The sequence below is a fragment of the Salmo salar genome, chromosome ssa09 (genome assembly GCF_905237065.1).
Source record: "Salmo salar chromosome ssa09, Ssal_v3.1, whole genome shotgun sequence".
NCBI classification, from domain to species: Eukaryota; Metazoa; Chordata; class Actinopteri; order Salmoniformes; family Salmonidae; genus Salmo; species Salmo salar.
In genome coordinates, this window is record NC_059450.1 from 137,378,698 (window position 1) to 137,397,092 (window position 18,395).

Consider the following 18,395-nt stretch of genomic DNA (forward strand, 5'->3'; position numbering starts at 1 on the left):
AGGCTTCCAGTGTGTCAACCCAGTCCGACTCGGCCTGTTCCCGCTCCCCGCACTAGCCCTGAGGTGCGTGTCCCCAGACTGGCACATCCAGTACCACGCATCAGGCTTCCAGTGCGTCAGCTCAGCCTCGAGAGTCCGGCAACAGTGTGCGGTCCAGAGTATCCGGCAACAGGGTGCGGTCCAGAGTATCCGGCAACAGGGTGCGGTCCAGAGTATCCGGCAACAGGGTGCGGTCCAGAGTATCCGGCAACAGGGTGCGGTCCAGAGTATCCGGCACCAGGGTGCGGTCCAGAGTATCCGGCACCAGTGTGCGGTCCAGAGTATCCGGCACCAGTGTGCGGTCCAGAGTATCCGGCACCAGTGTGCGGTCCAGAGTATCCGGCAACAGTGTCTAGTCCGGAACCGAGGGAGACTGCCTGCGACCCGGAACCGAGGGAGTCTGCCTGCGACCCGGAACCGAGGGAGTCTGCCTGCGACCCGGAACCGAGGAGGTCTGCCTGCGACCCGGAACCGAGGGGGTCTGCCTGCGACCCGGAACCGAGGAGTTCTGCCTGCGACCCGGAACCGAGGGGGTCGGCCTGCGACCCGGAACCGAAGGGGTCTGCCTGTGACCCAGAACCAAGGGAGTCTATCAGCAACCCAGAACTGAGTAAGTCTATCGACGATCCAGAACTAAATATAAGTAACTGTGTTTCAAATGAGTCTGTCTACAGTATGGAACAGACGAGGTCTGCCTACGATCCGGAACGAGGGGAGTCTGCCTACGGCCCGAAACTGATCAAGTCTGTCTGCATTCTGGAGGACAGTAGGCCGGAGCCTGAACCACCACCGGTATAGGTGGGTTGGGGAGGGGGGGTGTAGCACAAGTGCCGTCGGTGACGGCAGCCACCCTCCCTTCCCTCCCTTTAGTTTAGGGGGATTTTTTGTTGTTGTTGTTTTGGTTTTTTTGTTTATTTATGAGGTGCATCCGGGGTCTGCACCTTTAGGGGGGGGGGGTACTGTCACGTCCTGACCAGTATAAGGGTTATTTGTTATTGTAGTTTGGTCAGGACGTGGCAGAGGGTATTTGTTTTATGTGGTTCGGGGTGGTGGTTTTGTAGAAGGGTATTTGATTTATGTATTCCGGGGTTTTTGAGCACTGTTCTATGTTAATGTATTTCTATGTTTAGTCTAGTTAGTTGTATTTCTATGTTTAGGCTAATGGGGGTTTGGACTCTCAATTGGAGGCAGGTGCTTTCTCGTTGCCTCTGATTGAGAGTCCTATATATGGGTATGTGTTTGGTTTAGTGTTTGTGGGAGATTGTTTCTTGTTTTGCCTGTGTGAGCCTTACAAGACTGTTTTGTTGTTCGTGAGTTCTTCGGTGTTTGTTATTTTGGTGTTCACTTTATTTTAAAATAAATCAAGATGAGCATCCACATTCCTGCTGCGTTTTGGTCCTCCATTCCAGATGACAACCGTGACAGTATGTAATCTTCTGACTTCAACTGTAGGTGAAAAGACTCCAATTCCATCTCAAAAACAGATTTTCCTGCCTGATTACCTGGTTCTGTAAATGCAGGTTTTACAAATCCTGCAAATTCCAAAAAGGCCTTTGTCTTATGGAAAACGGTCTGTTATTAACCTCAAATGATCTTCTAGAGCAGTGGTTCTCAACTGGTTTTGTCTCGGGACCCAAATTGTCTATAGAAGATTGCTGTGACCTTCTTGTCAATTGTTGGAAGCTTCATGGTTTGTTCTGAATTACAGTGAATTGTTTTGACATTTATCTGTCAGTAGAGATAGTGGGTTCAAGCCAATGACACTATTTATGAAAACCAGTGTCATCTAGTCTTACATGACCTTAGAGGGTGTGCCAAAACTATAACCCCTGTATTGCTGAAATTGGGCAGGAATTTCTAAGCTGAGTTAAGTCACTATTGATCGTTTCGGCAACCACTCCGCCCTTCTCCATATTTCATCAGTGGATTAATTGAGATGTATTTGTTGACAGGAGAGGCAGTAGAGACCTAATGACTGGCAGGCAGGCTAACAGCAGCATTTGGCAGGAGACTGAGGAACACTGGGGAATGTGGTGTAGGGGAGAGTGAAGGGTGAAACAAATATTGTTTTCCACATTAAATCACAAGAACTATACAGATAATACTGTTATGATCTGTGTGGGCTACAGTCTCATGAATGTTCAATCATAAAATGAGAAGTGTGTTATTTGTATTCTAATCCCATCTACTGTATATGTAATATGTGTGTGGATGGGTCTACTGTATATGTAATGTGTGTGTGGATGGGTCTACTGTATATGTAATATGTGTGTGGATGGGTCTACTGTATATGTAATATGTGTGTGGATGGGTCTTGGGTTGGCCCTGATCTGGCCTAGTCTTTGCACCATCAGACGGACTGTCTCAGTGGGAAAGCGATGGAGGGGCTGATAAACAATTGTGTGAGAGACCGACAGCGGCGTGGAGCTGGAGTTGTACCCCAGGGGACAGAGAGCGCCGTGGAACTGGAGTTGTACCCCAAGGGACAGAGAGCGCCGTGGAACTGGAGTTGTACCCCAGGGGACAGAGAGCGCCGTGGAACTGGACTTGTACCCCAGGGGACAGAGAGCGCCGTGGAACTGGAGTTGTATCCCAGGGGACATAGAGCGGCGTGGAGCTGAAGTTGTAACCCAGGGGACAAAGAGCGGCATGGAGCTGGAGTTGTATCCCAGGGGGCAGGAAGCCCTTGGAGCTGGAGTTGTACCCCAGGGGGCAGGAAGCCCTTGGAGCTGGCGTTGTAACCCAGGGGACAGAGCACGGTGTGGAACTGGAGTGGTACCCCAGGGGGCAGGAAGTCTTTGGAGCTGGAGTTGTACCCCAGGGGGCAGGAAGTCCTTGGAGCTGGAGTTGTACCCCAGGGGGCAGGAAGCCCTTGGAGCTGGAGTGGTACCCCAGGGGGCAGGAAGCCCTTGGAGCTGGAGTGGTACCCCAGGGGGCAGGAAGCCCTTGGAGCTGGAGTGGTACCCCAGGGGGCAGGAAGCCCTTGGAGCTGGAGTGGTACCCCAGGGGGCAGGAAGCCTGTGGAGCTGGAGTGGTACCCCAGGGGGCAGGAAGCCTGTGGAGCTGGAGTGGTACCCCAGGGGGCAGGAAGCCTGTGGAGCTCTGGGTCGAGGGGACGACACAGACAGATGTGACTGTCAGTAGTGAGACGTCACCAGAGGTGAGGGGAGCCTGGGAAGGGACATGTTTCTGCCGACTGCCCTCTACTTTAACTTGTGTATGTGTATACACGCATGGCACTCACACATACACTCTCTCTCTCTCTCTCTCTCTCTCTCTCTCTCTCACTCTCACTCTTCTCCTTCTTCATCTCTCTCTCCCTCTCTAACTCTCTTAAGTGTCTAACTTCTAAATACCAGGCAAGTAACTTGATGTTAATGATGATGATGCCCCAATACTCTCAGATAGTGGTTATGAAGAAAAGGAGACAAAGAAAGGAAACAAGTGTTGGGTAGGTTTCGTGCTGAGTTTCACACTTTCTCCCAAGTCTTTGAAAGGCTGTTACTAAACAGCTGCCAAGCGGAGGTGTCGGAACAAGGTCTTGATCACCAACTTTTATCCCAAATCTGTGTGGAGAGTGTTTTCCTCCACTTAATTCTTGTTTTCCTCTTGTTTCATTGATCTTAGTCCCAGAGCAGCTGGTAAATAAAGACTCTCTCCACTGATAGATGATGGTGATATTACCATATTATTACCTGCTGCTTAAAATCTATCCACAGGTAATTACTGCTCTTATGACTGTTGTCCAAATGGGAGATGGTAGCTGAAGCTTTGATAAACATTAGTGTGTTTCCATGCCAATAGAGCTACAGTACACTGTGCCAGTAATGGATGCTCAGAACTGGCCTTCTACACTAGATGACTAACATACAGCTCTAATGATGTATGATGAAGTAAAGCAAACTACATGAAGAGAGAGAGAGAGACAGAGAGAAGTATTTAAGGTTGTAACGGCAGTCGTAGAGAGGGGACCAAAGCGCAGCGTGTTGATTGCTCATGATGAATATTTATTATAACTCAAAACACTAAAGGAAAAATAACAAAGAGAAAATCGAAAGCGCACAGTTCTGTCAGGTACATAAACTAAACAGAAGACAACTACCCACCAACACAGGTGGGAAAAAAAAAACTACTTAAGTATGATCTCCAATTAGAGACAACGAGGACCAGCTGCCTCTAATTGGAGATCATCCCAAAAAACAACAACATAGAAATAGAAAAACTAGAACCTAAACATAGATATACAAAACATAGAAAAACACAAAACACCCCCTGTCATGCCCTGACCTACTCTACCATAGAAAATAACATCTTACTATGGTCAGGACGTGACAAAGGTACTCAAAATGGTGATAGAAAATAGATAAGACAAGACAGGAGAGCAAGCATTACACTTATCCTAGGCTAGTTGATTTAAATCAAAAATACCAATACAGAACTCATTTACATATGTGTGCTTCATAAATACTGAACAAATGTTCATAGCACCCGCAATGATCAACACAACTCGCTCTTTAGTTCCCTGGGTTTACTACCTTTTTATTTGGGCATTTTTATTGTTTAGAAATGTGGTGGGTACTCTCTTCGTTCACGGGACTTTATCCTGCTATCTGTTCCAAATGTCCGAACTGAATTTGGTAAAAGGGCTTTTATGTACTCTGCGCCATCGTCTTGGAACGCCTTACAAAATACTTTTAAACTGGAAGAACTTGTCCCGATTGGTATTTTTAAATCACTGATGAATGATCTTGAGACTGATTCCCTGACATGTCAATGTTTTTAATTTGCTGTTTTTGATTTTGTTATATTCTTTGTTAATTCTATGGTTTTTACTAGATTAATTGTAGTTTTTCATGTTGTTTGTCTGTAATTTTTGTAATGACTTGGCGCTGCCTATCTTGGCCAGGACGCTCTTGAAAAAGAGATTTTAAATCTCAATGAGCCCTTCCTGGTTAAATAAAGGTTAAATAAATAAATAAATAAAAAATTCACTGTTTGATCAATCTTCCTCCAGGAATGATCTAGTAAGACAGTATTGAATTCATCACCGGTTACCTCAGCCAGAGGAGATTTATTTTTTGAAATTTTATTTCACCTTTATTTAACCAGGTAGGCTAGTTGAGAACAAGTTCTCATTTGCAACTGCGACCTGGCCAAGATAAAGCATAGCAATTCGACACATACAACAACACAGAGTTACACATGGAATAAACAAAACATACAGTCAATAATACAGTAGAACAAAAGAAAACAAAAAGTCTATATACAGTGAGTGCAAATGATGTAAGATAAGGGAGTTAAGGCAATAAATAAGCCATGGTGGCGAAGTAATTACAATATAGCAATTAAACACCGGAATGGTAGATGTGCAGAAGATGAATGTGCAAGTAGAGATACTGGGGTGCAAAGGAGCAAGATAAATAAATAAATACAGTATGGGGATGAGGTAGGTAGATAGATGGGCTGTTTACAGATGGGCTATGTACAGGTGCAGTGATCTGTGAGCTGCTCTGACAGCTGGTGCTTAAAGCTAGTGAGGGAGATATGAGTCTCCAGCTTCAGAGATTTTTGCAGTTCGTTCCAGTCATTGGCAACAGAGAACTGGAAGGAAAGACGACCAAAGGAGGCTTTGGCATTGGGGGTGACCAGTGAGATATACCTGCTGGAGCGTGTGCTACGAGTGGGTGCTGTTATGGTGACCAGTGAGCTAAGATAAGGCGGGGCTTTACCTAGCAGAGACTTGTAGATAACCTGTAGCCAGTGGGTTTGGCGACGAGTATGAAGCGAGGGCCAAGCAACGAGAGCGTACAGGTCGCAGTGGTGGGTAGTATATGGGGATTTGGTGACAAAACGGATGGCACTGTGATAGACTGCATCCAGTTTGTTGAGTAGAGTGTTGGAGGCTATTTTATAGATGACATCACCGAAGTCAAGGATCGGTAGGATGGTCAGTTTTACGAGGGTATGTTTGGCAGCATGAGTGAAGGATGCTTTGTTGCAATATAGGAAGCCGATTGTAGATTACATTTTGGATTGGAGATGCTTAATGTGAGTCTGGAAGGAGAGTTTACAGTCTAACCAGATACCCAGGTATTTGTAGTTGTCCACGTATTCTAAGTCAGAGCCATCCAGAGTAGTGATGCTGGACGGGCGAGCAGGTGTGGGCAGTGATCAATTGAATAGCATGCATTTAGTTTTACTTGCGTTTAAGAGCAGTTGGAGGCCACGGGAGGAGAGGTGTATGGCATTGAAGCTCGTCTGGAGGTTTGTTAACAGTGTCTAAAGAGGGGCCAGAAGTATACAGAATGGTGTCGTCTGCGTAGAAGTGGATCAGAGAATTACCAGCAGCAAGAGCGACATCATTGATGTATACAGAGAAGAGAGTCGGCCCGAGAATTGAACCCTGTGGCACCCCATAGAGACTGCCAGAGGTCCGGACAACAGGCCCTCCAATTTGACACACTGAACTCTGTCAGAGAAGTAGTTGGTAAACCAGGCGAGGCAATCATTTGAGAAACCAAGGCTGTCGAGTCTGCCAATAAGAATGTGGTGATTGACAGAGTCGAAAGCCTTGGCCAGGTCGATGAATACGGCTGCACAGTAATGTCTCTTATCGATGGCGGTTATGATGTCGTTTAGGACCTTGAGCGGGGCTGAGGTGATGATGATGCATGATTTAATCACAGACACTAGCCTGGTTTCCATCTTTAAAACAAATCAGTCTCCTGCTCACTGGTTGTCTGATCACATTCTCCACACCTCATTACGGGACAAGGTGCTTTGCAGAGCAAAGAGATTGTAATATCAGAGCAATCATCTCAATACACGTAAAACTGTCAAGGTGTATAAATGAACATGTTACCACTCTCCCTCTCCTGCTTATGTCACCTAGCAGATAATCAGACTTTATCTTACTTTGAGATGAAATGTTATTAACATAGACGTTGGTGTTTAAGTGTTAAATATCAAATTACATATCTTTCTGAACAAATCAAGAGCCTCCTTGGATTAGAAATGTATGGAAGCTAACAGGGAACATTGTAGTATGCTCTTAAAAGCCTGACAATGTCCTCAAAGTGACTCCAAAGCAATTAGAAGAGCAATGTTTTGCCTTCAGAGCTTGTATAGGCAGCCTATACCAAAAGAAAAAAACTGCAAAGGCCAAAGTAAGTGGAAAACCATGAATATTGGTATTTGAGCAAACAATTCCCCTAACCAAGCACTGTCTTAGTGTAGGATAACTCTCATTCTGCCAGAGGCATGCAGAAAGATGGCTGACTACTTGATTTATGTATCCATAACTTAAATTTGATGTATTCTAATGGGAAGTCAATTTGTTTCCAGGCAGTGTTTCATTGAGATTTAATGCACTTGTGATTAAGGTGACCCCATTATATGCTAATTACTCAGCATGCCCCGAGAACCAATTTTTTATTATTAACATTGAGCGAGGAAGGGAGGGAGTGAGAGAGAGGAAGAGAGCGAGAGGGAGATAAAGAGACAGAGAAAAAGAAGAAGAGATTCCCTCTATGAACATACCAGATGTCATCAAATTACTCTCCCTAAGTTATTTTATTTCTGTCTGCTACAGAACGCACCATACTGTACGTCACAGACAGGGGAAAATAGTTATAGGCCACCCTCATATAGCCAGCCTAGATCAGCACGACGCGCTGCTCAGAGAATATCAAACAGGTCGAGCAGAGGAGGGGGTGGGGGGATGGGGGTGGGGGTAGGGGGATGGTGGTGGGGGGACCACTGTGTCAGGTAATTGGAAGTTTTGTAAAGAAGCAGAAAGTTATTATCGGTGGCGCTGCGCCGTGCCCTGCCGTATGATTGCCATGCTATTTAATAGAGCAGCTGAAGCCTGCCACAGAAAGCCATGAAGGTCCCCCTCACTGGGTGGTGAATACCACCCACACAACTCGCTAAGAAGAGAGAGAGAGGAAAAGAGAGAAGGAGAGAGAGAGGAGGGGGGCATAGCATGATTCAGAGAGAGATGGATGAGCAGGAAATGCAATTCTTATTCAACCGGTAATCTAGGCATTGTTCGGAATGGCACTACCCCATTTACAAACCTGCCACAGTTCATTAACTCACAAAAACAAAAGAATCTGAAAAAAATATTTGTAAAGTTGCTTTTCTATTTTACCACAATGTGTAAGCAACAGGGCTCATAACTGCATGCAGTCTCCTTCTGACATGTCTGGTAAATGACAATTAGAAGAGCAGCGTCACAGCAATTTCCCCACCCGATTATACTGCCAATTGACAGCGGTGTTATTTTGTGGCTAACATGAGCACATTATGTTGACAAGGGATAACAGGAGGGTGAGCCCCAGTGTACAGGAGGGTGAGCCCCAGTGTACAGGAGGGTGAGCCCCAGTGTACAGGAGGGCGAGCCCCAGTGTACAGGAGGGCGAGCCCCAGTGTACAGGAGGGCGAGCCCCAGTGTACAGGAGGGTGAGCCCCAGTGTACAGGAGGGCGAGCCCCAGTGTACAGGAGGGCGAGCCCCAGTGTACAGGAGGGCGAGCCCCAGTGTACAGGAGGGCGAGCCCCAGTGTACAGGAGGGTGAGCCCCAGTGTACAGGAGGGCGAGCCCCAGTGTACAGGAGGGCGAGCCCCAGTGTACAGGAGGGCGAGCCCCAGTGTACAGGAGGGTGAGCCCCAGTGTACAGGAGGGCGAGCCCCAGTGTACAGGAGGGTGAGCCCCAGTGTACAGGAGGGCGAGCCCCAGTGTACAGGAGGGTGAGCCCCAGTGTACAGGAGGGCGAGCCCCAGTGTACAGGAGGGTGAGCCCCAGTGTACAGGAGGGCGAGCCCCAGTGTACAGGAGGGTGAGCCCCAGTGTACAGGAGGGCGAGCCCCAGTGTACAGGAGGGCGAGCCCCAGTGTACAGGAGGAGGCTGCTGGAGGAGGGGAGGGAGGATAGGATAAATCAACCTCTCAGTCCCTGTCTATATTGTCACTTCACATTGGTTACAACTCACATTCTGAAACTTGGTTTGTTGTTGTGCAGTATTTGATTAGGTTGATGGTCTAGTGCTGTGCTGTGGTGCTTGGTTGGTGGTTGTGCTAGTGCTTAGCGTTTGGTTGCCCTCGGGTCTTACCTTGGTATCTGAACAGGAAGGACCCAGGCTGGGTCTGTCTCTGGCTGTGGAAGTGGATGGTGATCTGGTTGCTCCAGCTGCGTACCACCAGGCCCTTCAACAGGATAGACTCGTTGGCCAGAACAGAGGGCTCCCCACCCCCCACGTCCTCAAACGTCACCCGCTCCCCCTCCCACAGGCTCACATTCATCACCTGCATGGACAAACACACACAGAGAGGACCAGTTCAGTAAAGGACACACATCAATACATACAGGTACATAGACTTGTAAAGAGGATGACAGAGAAATGTGGTCAGATGAAGCCGCCTGCCTCCTTCAATGAGGTTTTACCATCATACGATGGCACCTAAGAGATATGCCTCCATGTCACTCTGCATAGTTTATTCTCATATAAAACCCAGAGATATGTCTCAACGTCACTTCACTGAGTTTACTCTCATATAAAAACACTTAAGTGATATGCCTCCATGTCCCTCCATACAAAATCTTATCAACTACAGTACCTTCCCCCAGGAAGGGAAGAAACAGAAGTCAGTTTTCCGGGCTGTTAATCTAACATGGAAAAAGTAAAGACTGTATATATGAAATGACAGACAATTAACACTGAGTCCAATATATGTCAGAATCCATCAGCTGGAATTCCAGAGTACGATTGGTGAATGTTGGGTGACAGAAGATGGTTCCAGGCCTTGACCTGTGAAAGCTCTGTTCCAAAAGGGTAATAGACGTGTCAGATAGAAGGAGCAAAATCAAAAACAGCAGAATAAAAAACACCAAAATGCCCTGACGTGAATGAGAGACCAGATAAAAAGAGAAAGGGTGAGAGGTGAGAGGTGCACTGTGTGGGTGCAAGGTGCACTGCGTGGGGCCTTTAAGCTAGCACAAAATGATGAGTGGTAATCTGACGTGTTTATTAAACACATAACTATATAAAGTCTCTGTGATTGTGCTCTTATGAGGACAGTGCTGCTATAGCAACAACTGTCAACATTTTCCTCAGACAATACCTCATAACAACAAAGAAAAAACTTTTTTTTAAATGTTTGCTCATTTAAAATACCTTATTTACATAAGTATTCAGACCCTTTGCTATGAGACTCGAAATTGAGCTCAGGTGCATCCTGTTTCCATTGATAATCCTTCATTGGAGTCCACCTGTGGTAAATTCAATTGATTGGACATGATTTGGAAAGGCACACACCTGTCTATATAAGGTCCCACAGTGACAGTGCATGTCCGAGCAAAAACCAAAAACCAAAGGAATTGTCCGTAGAGCTCTGAGACAGGATTGGCCGCCCGGCCAAACTGAGCAATCGGGGGAGAAGGGCCTTGGTCAGGGAGGTGACTAAGAAACCGATGGTCACTCTGACAGAGCTACAGAGTTCCTCTGTGGACTCCACCAATCAGGCCTTTATGGTAGAGTGGCCAGACAGGCACCTGATCGCCTGCTTGGAGTTTGCCAAAAAACACCTAAAGGACTCGGACCATGAGAAACAAGATTCTCTCGTCTAATGAAACCAAGTTTGAACTCTTTGGCCTGAATGCCAAGCTTCACGTCTGGAGGAAACCTAAACCTAACAACGACCCTAAGCACACAGCCAAGACAACGCAGGAGTGGCTTCGGGACAAGTCTCTGAATGTCCTTGAGTGGCCCAGCCAGAGCCCCGGACTTGAACCCGATCGAACATCTCTGGAGAGACCTGAAAATGCTGTGCAGTGACACTCCCCATCTAACCTGACAGAGCTTGAGAGGATCTGCAGAGAAGAATGGAAGAAACTCGTAGCGTCATACCCAAGAAGACTCAAGGCTGAAGTCGCTGCCGAAGGTGCTTCAACAAAGTACTGAGTAAAGGGTCTGGATAATAATGCAAATGTGATATTTCAGTAAAAAAAAATTATACATTTGCAAAAATGTATAAAACCTGTTTTAGTTTTGTAATTATGTGGTATTGTGTGTAGATTGATGAGGGGAAAAAACGATTTAATCAATTTTAGAATAAGGTTGTAACGTAACAAAATGTGGAAAAAGTCAAGGGGTCTGAATACTTTCCGAAGGCACTGAATAATGCACAACAACAAGTTGATGTAGTTTTAATTAACTCATGGCTACAGCATTGGATAAAAGTCCCATTAAACAAAGGTCATCACAACCTAATCACATTATCCTGAAATCCCCATGCCAATGAAATACTTCCAGAATACTGTTGGGATAATAGTCCCGACTGTCTACCTAACACTGATCTAATCCCTGGATCAGCACACGTCTGTCTGACAACACGGACATGGTTTGTTTTGTTGATATGCAAACAGGAGGTCAACAGCACGTTAAGGTTAAAAGCATCATAATCCCTTAAAGTCGAATTACTACAATATTAATTAGGCTCCTCCCCCAGAGTAAACAACTATGTCCCAATCACAACATTCTCGGTTGCTTACTATATATTTAAAAGCAACACATGAAAATGAAATAACTCTAAATAATTCAAGTGACACTTTCCAATAAAATAAACATCAGATTTTAGAGAGCATGTGGGGAAATGTATGCTTTCTGCTTCCTGTATCTCTCCCTGCAGCAAACCACTCCCCCTCTCCAGAGATTGCCCTTCTATCTCTACAGAGGTAAGAAGGAACAGAGGGAGGAGGGAGGAATAAAAGAAAGAGAATAAAGGAGAAAGCTCCTCTAATTAGGTATCTCCGTTCCCTCCTTCAAATGGTCCCACGTTGTGTGAGTGTCTGTGAGGGTACGTGTGTGAGTGTCTGTGAGGGTACTAGAGTATGTGGGCTGCTAGCTAATTATAGACAATGATTAAGTAGGGGGTAGGGAAGTGATAGAGCACCAGCACTAACATCTGTTCCAGACAGGAGAACTGGGCCATGAGGAGAGGAGAGAGAAGAGAAGAGAAGAGAGGGAGGAGGAGATGGGAAGGGTGGGGAGATAAAAAGACAGTCAGGGCCATGGAGAGTCATGGTTCTGCTGGTTAATATTGAGGTATTTCTGTCTGGGCCACCTGACACAGTGACACCTGGTCCAACACTGGACACAACACACACTGCTACACAACATACAGACCACACAACACACATAATACCATACACAAAAAAAAACTAAGATTTGTGTAAATCACAAGGTACAAATCCTGGCATACACACTGAAAAAGGGAGACTTTGTGTGATTTCCTGTGTGCATTCATATGCCTGTCCTTGAAATGGTCTGGCAAGGCTGTCACAGACAACAGTTGCTATTACATGAGACCTGAGGCCACTCAATGGTAAGAGAGAAGCAGTGATTAGTTAAGCTCTTCCAGAGGAAATTGAACACAGTGTCACCCTGAGCTGAGTCTTTCTTCCTTAAAGCCTGTTTCTATTTGATCGCCTGTTTCTATTTGATCGCCTGTGTAATCCTGGTTCGAGGGGCTGGTTGAATGCAGATCTGTTGAGGTTGTTCCTGCTGAGCCAAGGTCGGCTGAAGGTGAAGAGCTGAGTAGTTGTCTCCAGAGAGAAGAGATTACAGTATGTGGAAGCAAACTGGACAGCAGGGACCAAACTATACTGAACCAAAAAAATTACACAACATGCAACAATTTCAGCTATTTTGCTAATTTACAGTTCATATAAAAAAATCTGTCAACTGAAATAAATTCATTAGCTCCGTAATCTATGGATTTCACATGACTGGGCAGGGCCACTGAGGAGCAAGGCCCAGCCAATCAGAATGAGTTTACCCCCACAAAAGGGCTTTATTACAGACAGAAATACTCCTCAGTTTCAGATGATCCCACAGGTGAAGAAGCCGGAGGTGGGGGTCCTGGGCTGGCATGGTTACATGTAGTCTGTGGTTGTGAGGCCGGTTGGACGTACTGCCAAATTCTCTAAAACAACAGTGTAGGCGGCTTATGGTAGAGAAATTAACATTTCATTCTCTGGCAACAGCTCTGGTTGACATTCCTGCAGTCAGCATGCCAATTTACATACTCCCTCAAAACTTGAGACATCTGTGGCATTGTGTTGTGTGACAAAACTGGACATTTTAGAGTTATCTTTTATTTTCCCCAGCACAAGGTGCATCTGTGTAATGATCATGCTGTTTAATTGCTTCTTGATATGCCACACCTGTCAAGTGGATAGATTATCTTGGCAAATGAGAAATGCTCACCAACAGGGATGAAATAACATGTTTGTGCACAAAATCTGAGAGAAATAAGCTGGTTTTTTTTGCGTATGGAACATTTCGGGGGAAAAATCCAGTGGCCTCGAAAGACTCAGGTCCAGGCTCAGACAACTCCGACTGAATGTATCCTATCAGCTAGCTTTCTCATCCCACAGAGAGTATAAGAGCAACGAGGGTAAAAAACCCACAGGCTAAGCTTCACTCATCCTCCTAAGAGATGGAACATTCACATGCTTTCCGCGTCTGCACTTATCTCATTTTAACATTCACCTCAGCCGTTTCGATCTCATTATCACCACAATTCCTACACGCCTGTCGGAAAATTGGTTTTATGCAGCACGCCTGAATTAAGCAGGGAAATTATAGACAAGGGACAAAAAGTCGTAGGGCAAGGAAAGGCCAGCAACAACGTGAAAATAAGAGTTAGGTTATATGGAGTGAATGGAAATCATTTGTAGCCATGCTGTGAGAGGCCTATCATAATAAACTGAGTATACCAAACATTAAGAACACCTTCTTAATATTGAGTTGCACCCCGTTTTGCCCTCAGAACAGCCTCAGTTCATTGAGGCATAGACTCTACAAGGTCTTGAAAGCATTCCACAGGGATGCTGGCCCATGTTGACTCCAATGCTTCCCACAGTTGTGCCAAGTTGTCTGCATGTCCTTTGGGTGGTGGACAATTCTTGATAGACAAGGGAAAACTGTTGCTTATGGAAAACCCAGCAGCGTTGCAGTTCTTGACCCACTAAAACCGGTGCGCCTGGTACCTACTACCATATCCTGTTCAAAGGCACTTAAATATTTTGTCTTGGCGATTCACCCTCTGAATGACACACATACACAATCCATGTCTCAATTGTCTTAAGTCTTAAAAATCCTTATTTAACCGCTCTCCTACCCTTCATCTTAACTGATTGAAATGGATTTAACAGGTGCCATCAATAAGGGATCATATCTTTCACCTTGATTCACCTGGTCATGGAAAGAGCAGGTGTACCTAATAAATATGGAATACTTTATATTCAGTGTGACAGCATTTCAGTGGCAAATGTTGTTTCATGTAGTAGATGTCCATTAATCCACCTCTGTTCCACACAGAAACTTTTAATTGAAAGTTGCTTTTTCTGTATGCAGTTTATGTACTGTAGTGGTAAATCTGTATCTCCTCTACACTATTATTTCGAAGGTGGAGAGTAGAGCATCAGAAAAGCATTAGCTGTCCACTTATTCTCATTGTTGGCCTGTTTTACTGATGTTAATAGCTGCTGTATCCAGATCTCATTGTCCAAATGAGCTGAATTAAGAGGACAACATTCTGATCGAACATTAGAACAAATCCTAATAGAGAGGAAGGAGCCTACGGCAGTATTTATTAACATTGTGTTATATTGATCCTGTTAGTCATCCAACTGAAACACTCTGGAAGCCAACTCTGCTTCCCAATTCTTCTTCTTTCTCTCTCCCTCCCTTATTTATTTCCTTTCTTTCTCTATGTCCTCCTTGTTCTGTCTCTAAATCTCAGAAGACCTCTTGAATCCCTTTCTGATCTCTTAATTCATCGACTCTGTCCCTTTGTCGTTATGTCCTCTCTGAAAATTGTCTGTTAAGTCTCCAACAAGGTGACGTGGGAGAGGTAGGGAGAAGAGAGTGAGGGGAGCTGCCTTACAGCCTACAGACTTACAGCAGACTGAATCCAAGACAGGTGAGCAGGCTGAAGATACCTACCAACACTGACTCCTTGACCAGGACAAATCTTAAAAAAAACACCAGAAAAGATTCTAAAGTGCTGTACTGCACTCTCCACATCTAAAAGCCCTGCCTCAGTCACATTGGTGAACTTCAAATCCTCTCCCAACAATAGCAAAGTACAAAAGAGGCAAACAGAGTGCAGAAGGAGAGATGAGTAATGGACTTTCCCTCCCTCTCTTCTTTCCTTCATTTCACACTCTCTCTTAGACTCTCTGACTATCAGCCATGGCACTGGAGATTGGCCTGTGTGGCAGCAGGTGTGACTGTGACTATAGCCACTTCCAGAGAGTGGCTGTGGTGTCGTGAGTGTCACCATGTGGGAGCAGTCACCGGTCAGTCATCTCATCTACTGCCTGATCCTGTCAGTGTCTGCCTGGAGACAGCAGGTGCATATCACAAAATGAGCGGCAACTCAGTATGTGAACTAACATGGCTGCCATCACTGCCACTTGTCCCGCTGAGTAAAGTGTTAGGGATAGAAATAAATAACGCTGAAAAAAAACAGCACTTCACTCTGAGTCAGAGGACATTACAGTCTTGTAAGGACCTTTGTTGGCTTAGCTGGAAAGGCCACATTCACAAACCGGGTGTCTGAGAGACTTTTTAAGTATCTGGGCTGCTGTTGGGCTGAAACAGACTATAGATTGTGATTCACATCCCCGCTTGTCTCAGTGAGGAAAGAGCAGTGAGAGAACAACAGTCAATGTAGTCACAGCGAGTTATTCACACCGTCACCCAGGTGGTGCAATGTACCGGTGCTCAGTAGTGCTGACAAGACAAACAAGCACAGTGAGATCACTGAGAGCTGGGCTCTCTCACTGCCACTAAGTGCATCTCCTTGTTTCTCTTTCCCCCAGTGTTGAATTCACAGAGCCCATGTGGAATCTGCTAATTGCACTTCTCCCAGCTCCTCTGTGGCCCCTCCATGGTTCCTAACAGGCATCAATCAGCCCACAACAGGAGGAAAACATACACTGTGACAAAGGAAAAACACAAGGGGCCTGGTCCAGAGAGAGGAGGGAAGAGGCGAGGGGAGGAGAGGAGAGGCCTGGTCCAGAGAGAGGAAGGGAGAAGCGAGGGGAGGAGAGGAGAGGCCTGGTCCAGAGAGAGGAGGGGAGAAGCGAGGGGAGGAGAGGAGAGGCCTCTGTAACACCAGCTTCCCCAAAAGCTGGATAGAAGTAGAAATGATGTTTTATAGGATGTGGAGGTGTGGAGGCAGCTGTTTGACAGCTTCTTCTGCCTGAGCTGAAACACCAGAGCCATTAGGGAGCGGAAATTTCAGGGATAGAGATATTGGTTTGACACACAGCACACATGCTACTCCTAAGACTGGGTTATTGTACAGTACATATTACTGGTGAGCTCTCAGTGCTGAAGATACTGCTCTCTCCCACAGACAATGACAGGTCATTAACAGGCCCTTGTTTTTACTTACCTCCAGTTCCCTAGTTATGATTGAGTTGTGGACTATCTATCAGGAGATGAGAGTGGATTGGGCCAGGGTATTGATTCTTGTCCCTCCAGCAGTAAAAGGTCTGAGCCGTGTGCTTTAGCGTACTGGGAGTCAGTGCGTCTGGCTAAGAACAGCTAAAGCCCTGTAGGCTAGAGCCTGAACTCTACTGGTGTTCAGTCAAGGAGGGAGCGACTGAACAGTCAGGCGACTGAACGCTGCATGCCTCCTCTTCCCCTCTGACACACGATAACCTAAAAAAATTGTCAAAGGTGCAGGACACACATCATATTTATGGTAATAAGGATCTACATGTTCCAGTTGTGTGTGGCTCATGGCTGAGGTTGATTCATCAATTATCCTCCGCTCCCAGGTTTATGTCATCTTCTGCAGTCTGTGGTGCACGTATGTCATTTCACTACGAAGTGTGTGCACAATGGAGAATTATTTGCATATGAGAGAAACAAATCCTCGACTCACAGAGAGAAAATGGAGAAACAAATGTGTTTGAACGTATATATTTTCGAGCAATTTTGTTGTAGCCCTAGTTGTAAAGTATATCAAGATGTCAATATTTCCATGTATTTAAATATGTCATATCATCCCAGACAGTCACTCTTTAGTGAAGGACTCTTCCTCAGTCCTCCAAAAAGTATCAGGGTGACACTTCTTACCGGATATTGAATTGACAGACCTCGCCACCCTTTATTAAATTGTCCAAGCAGTGACCAATGCATCCCAATCAATCTCTGCCATCAACCCAGACAGACTCTGCAGATAGAACTGTACTTTATTGAACTGTGCCGAGGTCCACTTAAGCCAGAGTAGTTGGGAATATTGACCCATCAGTCGATACTCTTCAGTACTACCCACCATGGCTTCAGTGAGCTGCTTAAAGGTCCTCTCCCACCACCTGCACACTTCTGGAGTGGACAGAACTACTGGGCTGGACATGTTTTAGCTTGGCCTGCAGTGTACTGATCTATGAACTGACACAGGCATGTGGCACTACAGCGGAAAGTGAATCAATCCTGACTATCATACTTTCACAAGACAACACTGTTGGGTGGTTAACAGAGGGTCTCTGACTTTCAACCAACTCCCACTCCTCCTCGCAGACTGCAGCTTAAACATGCTGTATATAACGGCACATGGTAAACCTGATGGGTCTTGCCTTTGTCTGGAGTTGTGAGGGTGGTACTGTATACTATATAGACTTGGGGAGTTTGAGAGCTAGAAACACTTTTCAAGCAAATGTCTCTCTCCATCCCTCCCTTCCTCCGCCCTGAGGCAGGGCCGGAGCAGTAAATACTGGGGACCCTATGGTCTGATGGAGCAGTGCACTAGGCAGGTGTGGGCCGTAGACCTCAAAGCAGGGCAAATAAACAAATGCTGCCCAAGGAATAGTCCACATCAGTCTTTATCTTCTAAGGCCTACATCAAGGCAACCATTTAAATCCATCTTATGCTAAAATGGATGATAACCTGGAGTTGTTAAGACCCACATTCTACAAAGCCCCCTGGTCTAGAGAAGTCTTTTGAAGTAGATTAATCCAAAAGATTTCCAGATAAAAGGAATTATCAACCCAGTCTTTTAGAAACAGGATGACACCACCTGAAGTGTAGAGGGGTGAAAGGGGTGTAGAGGGGTGTAGACTGAGTGTAGTGGGGTGTAAAGGGGTGTAGAGGGGTGTAGAGGGTTGTAGAGGGGCGTAAGGGAGGCGTAGATGGGCGTAGAGGTGCGTAGGGGAGGCGTAGAGGGGCGTAGGGGGGGCGTAGAGGGGCGTAGGGGAGGTGTAGAGGGGCGTGGTGGGGCGTAGTTGGGGCGTAGGGGGGCGTAGAAGGTGTGGGGGGCGTAGAGGGGCGTAGGGGGG

General features: G+C 46.0%; 1 protein-coding gene across 1 annotated transcript in view; it reads right to left on the reverse strand.

Moving 5' to 3' along the window:
* Positions 1-18,395, reverse strand: part of LOC106613099 (seizure protein 6 homolog) — a 121,121-nt gene that overhangs the window by 31,633 nt on the left and 71,093 nt on the right. The window contains exon 4 of the mRNA XM_014215032.2: positions 9,150-9,342. Coding sequence (XP_014070507.1) covers positions 9,150-9,342 — 193 coding nt within the window. The remainder of the gene's footprint in view (positions 1-9,149; positions 9,343-18,395) is intronic.